The 7,129-nt window shown below is 46.6% G+C and overlaps 1 protein-coding gene across 1 annotated transcript; it reads right to left on the bottom strand.

The window, feature by feature from the left end:
* Positions 1 to 2,403: 2,403 nt before the first annotated feature.
* Positions 2,404 to 5,973, bottom strand: LOC121687908 (neuropilin-2-like). Its single transcript, XM_042067096.1, has 2 exons — positions 5,473 to 5,973; positions 2,404 to 4,353 (listed from the first exon to the last, which is right to left on the bottom strand). Exons 1-2 carry the CDS (start codon positions 5,558 to 5,560, stop codon positions 4,013 to 4,015), a joined length of 429 nt encoding a protein of 142 aa, XP_041923030.1. The 5' UTR covers positions 5,561 to 5,973; the 3' UTR covers positions 2,404 to 4,012.
* Between the last annotated feature and the right edge of the window lie 1,156 nt (positions 5,974 to 7,129).

The following is a 7,129-nucleotide window of genomic DNA, read 5'->3' as shown; positions in this document are numbered from 1 at the left end:
CATCATTCCGTCTTCTGCTCCAGTACAGTGTTTATTTTCCTTTGCTGGACTGAATGCAACACTGTTTGAGAAGTTAGTTGTGCTTAAGGGCATCAACTGAAGAGACACCATTACACACACACCTTTGCTCACACAAGGACAGCACAAGGACTTGAGTCAAAGTCCTTTTAGGCAAGTCCCTCCACTCGGCGGCCATATTGCAACGCTTTTTTGGCACTTATTGGGCATCTATTTCGTCAGAAATGTGCGTGCGCAAGGCTTCACGACACCAACCTTGCTCCAGCGAGATCACAACACATGATTGGCACGATGTCTTCACAACACACCATATGATTGGCTCAATGTATTCACATCACACACATCACACACATGTCAACATTTTGCTGTGAAAGGGATGGGATATGTGTAGACAACTGCCATATTGGCGTTACAAACTAACCCCATGCATTTCTATGGAGGATTTTTTGAGTGCTGTGTCTCATTAGAAAGTCTGCTTGAGTTCACAAGCTTAGATCACAACACTTGAGTTTGCTATTTAACAATTAACAATTGAACTATAGTTTACATGATTGTTTACTTTTCCACCTCAACATTTTAGGCAAGTAATCTAAACAAAAGACAAAAACTAAATTCTACTTACTAGAACATTTTAAGTAAGGAAAGCTATTATGTTTTACACTGTATGCTTGCGTGATTGACCACTCTTAACCCACACCTCTCTCCCTCTTTGTCTCCACACACACACACACACACACACACACATACACACACACAAACAAATAATTTCAACAGAGTCCAAAACACTCATGTACGTTATTCATCCTTTATTAAATAATAATAATAACAATAAAAAAAGAACATTGTTGTTTTTTTCTCGTTTTCTGTACAAAGTCTACAAACAGATGCACGTGTGAGATCTATCTGGCCAGGCCAGTGCCGAGGGGCAGCGGGGGGGATTTGATGTCCATGTCTACGGGTGTCTGGCCTGGACACCAGAGGTAATACTATAGCAACGCATCTCTGTAGAGGAACACCAGCTCCCCGTGGAGCAGGCAGGCAGGCAGGCCACTCACGCCGGCTGCGTCCCGGGAAAAGGCCCCCCGAACTCCGAGGAAGGCACTTGGAAAAGAGTCCAGCAGTCTGTCTGTCTGTCTGTCTGTGTGTGTGTGTCGTGGTCAGTCACGCGGCGTCCTAATGTGGTCGAGCTGTTGGGGTCCCTTCTTCTACACCCCACCACCTCCCCCAGCTGCGTTCAGCGCATCCTCTCTGACCCCCTGTGAGGCGTGTGACACAGCACTCAAACACACACACACAAACACACACACACATACACACACACTCAAACACTCACACACAGTTTCTCAGTAGCCCCATGACCTGGTGGCTGTCTCCGTGCCTGTGCACTGGTCTCTGTGTGTGTGTGTGTGTGTGTGTGTGTGTGTGTGTGTGTGTGTGCGCACATGAGTGTGTGTGTGTGTGTGTGTGTGTGTGTGTGTGTGTGTGCTCCTCCTGTCTGCAATGCCTCAGTCTCACACACTTCTCACACACTTCTTGCACACTTCTCCCAACACACATGGGAAAGGACACCCTTCAACTCTCTTCCTCTCTCTCTTTCTCTCTCTCTCTCTGTTTTTAACTCACTCCCTCATTCTCTCCTTCTCCCAACGCCCAATCAGTTGTTCCGTGTGACATGACAAACACCAACAGTCTGATTATATATTTTTTCCTTCTTTAACATGTCAACATGTTTTTCAACATGCCACCTCAACCTCTCAGTGGTCAGTGGGAGAGGAAGAGAAGGACACAGGACTGAGAGAAGAGGATCAACCAATCAGAGAAACGCTACTTGTGTTAGAGAAGAGGATCAACCAATCAGAGACACGCTAGTTGTGTTAGAGAAGAGGATCAACCAATCAGAGACATGCTAGTTGTGTTAGAGAAGAGGATCAACCAATCAGAGACATGCTAGTTGTGTTGTTGTAGTGGACAGTAGTGTGTGATGGAGTATAAGGCCTAGGTGAGGAGCAGAAGGCGGCTGTGGATCTGACTTTTTGTAACTGCTCTCTCTCTCTTCCACTCTCTCTCTCTCTTCCACTCTCTCTCTCTCTCTTCCTCTCTCTCTCTCTCTTCCTCTCTCTCTCTCTCTCTCTCTTCCACTCTCTCTCTCTCTCTTCCTCTCTCTCTCTCTCTCTCTCTCTGTCCATGGCTCTCCTCCTCCAGTAACTAGTATACTTAAGGCTCTCCTCCTCCAGTAACTAGTATACTTAAGGCTCAACCATGTGACCGGGAATAGGGTGAGGCCCTTGATAATTACCATGACGATCTCCTGTTACTGCCCTGACACCCCCCCCCCCTCACACACACACACACACACACACACACACACACACACACACACAAACACACACACAGACACACACACACACACAAACAAACACACAGACACACACACACACACATTCACAAACACACACACACACACACACACATTCACACATGCATGCACACACACACGTGCACTTTTCCTCTGCTTTCTCAATAATTTGTTGTGTTAAATAAGAGGGAAAGCTAAAGAATAAATTCACTCTTTCTGTCCCTCTCTTCCACACTCTTTCTCTCTCTCTGTGTGGGTTGGGGAGTTTGCCTCATCCACTGTTCAACGGCCACAAAGTTTTTCTGCAATCCATAGGTTGCGATAAAAAGAATCCTAATGGCTAACACACAGTCACACACTGTGTTGAATAGAGGGAACAACAACAACAATAACAACAACAATAATAATAATAATAATAAAAACAAAAGCAAAAACAAATAGAATTCTAAATAAAAAAACATTAAAGACTAGCCTGGCCCTTCTGAAGAGCGCATTCTTTTGATTTTCCTTCACGACTGCAAGACTGTCTAGATTTAGAGACTGCTGTGACAGAACTCAAAATGACATAAAATAGCACACAAAACAAACAAACAAACAGATTAAAATCAACAAGGATCTAAACACAGGGGGTCATTCGGACCCCGACGCCAAAGATGACTACAGCATGTACACAGAGGGAACAGAACACAAAGCTGCTCTGGCGTTGTCCTGGAAACACAAGTCTAAGGAACGAACCTAAAAAGAATCCAAGGAAACCAAACAAAACTGTCCACAATCGTCTAGGCCACAGCTTTGCACGACACGGAAGCAAGGAGCAGAACTACCGTCGAACACAAGTCCTAGTGCCACTCACAACTACGCTCCACCGGCCACTTTCAAGAAATACTTTTTTTTTGTTTGCATTTTCTTATTTTATATAGAAATCTAAAGTCATATACATCTACCTTTTCTTCAGCTTCTTCATCGGACATGGCTCTCACTATATCGTATTTTTTGGGGATAGGCGCTTCAATTGATATGTCTTAAAATCTGTTTCTTTTTTCTGGCTCCTGACAGAAGATCCTCCAGGACCAGCGTATGGGTGAAGGGTGGGAAGGGGGGGTCTCTCCTCCCCCCATCCTCCCCAGGATGGAGACTCTGCAGTGGGCTGCTGTTCAAGTGCCGGGTGGGTCTTTGTGGACGGAGAAGTCTGATTCTCTCACAGTCTAGCCTCAGCATGGCGGGGACGGAGAGAGCAAACATGACAAGATGAGGAGAGCAAGAGCGAGTGAGCAGCTGGGTCAGGCGAGGATGTCCTCTCTAGCGCCCCCTATCTCTGTCCACTTCTCTGACCACACGTAAGTGAGATAAAGGTTTCCATTAGACAGAGAGAGAGAGAAAGAGAGAAGGAGAGAAAGAGAGAAGGGAGGGGGTTTCTTTTCCAGCACCCTTGTCTTCCTCTCCCTCCAATGAAAATGAAAGATGAAAGAAAGGTACTAAGAGAGAGAGAGAGGAGATAAAAAAGTGTCTCTTAGAAGCCAAACTCTTTCTTCTTCCCCTTGATCTCTCTCTCCCCCCCCCCCTCTCTCTCTCTCTCTCTCTCTCTCCCCCTCTCTCTCTCTCTCTCCCCCCCTCTCGTCCCTGTAGCCGGGGCGTCCTCTAGGCCTCGGAGCAGCAGCGCTGCTGGTTGATCTTGACCTTGTGCTTGATGCCGTCGTACAGCTCGAAGTTGTAGTTCTCCAGCGTGGTGGCGGAGCGCGAGGACAGGCCGCTGTACGAGCACGTGCAGTAGAGCAGCAGGCCGGCGCAGACGGCGCCCAGCAGCACGCCCAGCGAGCTCATCACGATGATGGTCAGCAGGATGGGGTCCAGCGAGTAGAGCCAGGCGTTGGCGCGCTCACGCTCCTCGCGCTCCGACTCCGAGGAGGACGACGGTCCGCCGGACGCCGAGGGGTCGCCTAGCGACGGCCGAGGGGTGCTCCAATCAGGGAAGGGGTAGCCTGGGGAGAAAAGAGGGAGAGAGGAGGAAGAGAGAGAGAGAGGGAAAAGAGGAAGAAAGTGAGGGATAGAAGGGTATACAGGGGATGGGGGGAGAGGAGGAGAGAGAGATGAGGGAGGGAAAAGAGGAAGAAAGTGAGGGATAGAAGGGTATACAGGGGATGGGGGGAGAGGAGGAGAGAGAGATGAGGGAGGGAAAAGAAAAGAGAGAGATTATTATTATTGTGATAAACAACACATGATATGGCAAATGATATAAGCAAATATGCCTTTAAACTGTCTGGAGAAATATGAGATATGAAACTCTGAGTGTGAGTGATTTGAAATAGAGAGCAGAGGAAGGGGGAGGCTTCCTTCCTGACAGAAGTACACAGTGTTTGTGAGCTGGGACTGTGAAGAGGTGAAGTGTCTGTGAGCAGATCAAATGTTTGATGTTGCTGTTCAAATAAATGTCAGAAGAAAGAAAGACTGCGAAAAACCCAACTATTGCGTAGTCAGAGATTGTGTGTGTTTGTATGAGTCAGTGTGTGTGTGTGTGTGTGTGTGTGTGTGTGTGTGTGTGTGTGTGTGTGTGTGTGTGTGTGTGTGTGTGTGTGTGTGTGTTGGAGGAGGAGAGAGAGAATGCGTGTGAGTGAGTGAGTGTGTGAAAGGGAGAGAGACCGACCGAATAAGAGAGAGATAGAAAGAGAGACAGGGAGAGGTGGAGAGAGAGAGAAAGAGAGAGATGGAGAAAGAGAGAAAGAGAGATGGAGAGAGAGAGAAAGAGAGATGGAGAAAGAGAGATGGAGAGAGAGAGCAGGCAGCAGATGGAGAGAATAAATGTGCAATTAGTGCAGAAAGGGCAGCGTGGGGCGAGAGGCAGAATGCTGTTGGTGCATTTCTCAAATGTAATATATTACACCAGCCATCATAAACATCCAACAGCAGCAGCCACACAACAAGCCATATCACCCCCAGGCTCAGAGAGAGAGGGAGAGAGAGGGAGAGAGAGAGAGAGAGAGAGAGAGAGAGAGAGAGAGAGAGAGAGAGAGAGAAAGGGAAAATGAACGAGGGACTGAGATATGGAGAGAAATAGAACAGGAAAGTGAACAGACTGAGAGTGAGGAGTGAGAGAGACTCACCTCCTCGTTCCCTCCCATGGAAAAGCTGATTGTTCCCAAAGTCAACATGTCTCAGCTCTGTACAGAGGACAAGAACACACACACACATGAGGCTGATGACACCACACACAAACACACACACACACACACACACACACACACACACACACACACACACACACACTTGTTTTTTGGACCTGGCAGAAAGCCTGTGTTGAGCCAGGAGCGCTGTCTGGGCTAAGAGTGAGTGAGTTGAGTTCAGTGATGGTGAAGATGCTTATCATGTGTACATGCTGGCGTTAATGCAGTCTTGAACTCCTAGTCAACTTCATACGGCCTCTCAGGGGGAGGAGAACAGATGCTCTGAATAGTGTTGGAATAGAACATCACAACTTTACAAAAGGGTGAAGATTCATTACTCCAGTAGCCTTGCTCTTATCAGCATTGGTTATTCCTGACAGGCAGAGACGCCCAGGCCACAAAGAGAAAGAGAGAGAGAGAGAGAGAGAGAGAGAGAGAGAGAGAGAGAGAGAGAGAGAGAGAGAGAGAGAGAGAGAGAGAGAGAGAGAAAATACCAAGGACAGCAGGTGGGGTTATTATGTAGAAAAATATCACTTTAATATTACATTCCAGCACAACATTTCTCCAAGACCATGAAGCTTAACAGGCTAAAATATTCCTTTTACATCTGTTAGACAAGCTGAGGTGCATTGTGGGTAATGTCACAATCAGGACAGGCGTCACAGTCAAGGCCCTGCATTCACAAAGAAAGGACGGCAAAAAACAGGAGAAGAAAAATAACAGTAGAAAGCAAGAAAAGTGCACGCTGCAAAAACAAAAACATCAACCATTCTCAAAGCTCATAACACACACACTCACACATACACACACCACTCACACACACACACACAAACACACACCAGAGAATAAAATACTCTGGTGCTGCACCAATAAGTGCTACTTTACCGGTTTTAGGAGGAAGAAAAAAAAAGATAAAAACAAAAATAATAATAAAAACAGTGACATCAAGGTTTTTTTTTTCAGCAAAATGGCCGACACTCCATCATGTTCTGCCAACGCTTCAAATAATCTGTCATCGCCGCCGCTGTCGGATCTGACAATAGACCAGACAGGTGTGGGCTCAAACACACTGAAGTCTTTTATTCAAGAGAGAGGGAGTAAAAAAAAAACAAGTTCTCTCCTGTCTACACGTCGTCTAAAACTCTCCTTCACACCTTTCTACACTTCCCTCACACTGGAGTGGAGTGATGACACACACACATATATATTTATATATATATATATGTATACATTTATATATATATATATAATATTTTTTCTTTTACTTTTTGTGCAGGCATTTGGCGCAGACAGCCGTTTGGCATGGCGAGGCCCCCAGCTCAGGACCCCTGTGAGTGCTTTTGCTCGTTAATATCGCTGAGGAAGGAATGCTTACAGCAGGCATCAGCGTGGCCAATCAGGTCCATTAAAGTAATTAGAAAAATGAGGTGGGGCCAATCAGGCGCTGCGGGCCAGATTTAAGAGGCCATCAGGACCGCCCCCGCCACACATCACACTTAAAGTGATGAAGCGAAAATCAAGTCAAAGCCAAACCTTTCAGTGGGCGGTCACCCCATAAAACACACACGCTGACACAAACACACGCACACACACACAC

The sequence above is a fragment of the Alosa sapidissima genome, chromosome 2 (genome assembly GCF_018492685.1).
Source record: "Alosa sapidissima isolate fAloSap1 chromosome 2, fAloSap1.pri, whole genome shotgun sequence".
Classification (NCBI taxonomy): Eukaryota; Metazoa; Chordata; class Actinopteri; order Clupeiformes; family Clupeidae; genus Alosa; species Alosa sapidissima.
The sequence above is the reverse complement of the archived record's forward strand: the minus strand, read 5'-3'. Positions and strand labels throughout refer to the sequence as shown.

Excerpts from the sequence above, each read along its gene's own strand:
- LOC121687908 (XM_042067096.1), bottom strand. The coding sequence starts at position 5,560 with ATGTGTGTGTGTGTTCTTGTCCTCTGTACAGAGCTGAGACATGTTGAC. Across the intron at positions 4,354-5,472 it reads CCATGGGAGGGAACGAGGAG|GCTACCCCTTCCCTGATTGG; the intron begins GTGAGTCTCTCT and ends TTTTCTCCCCAG.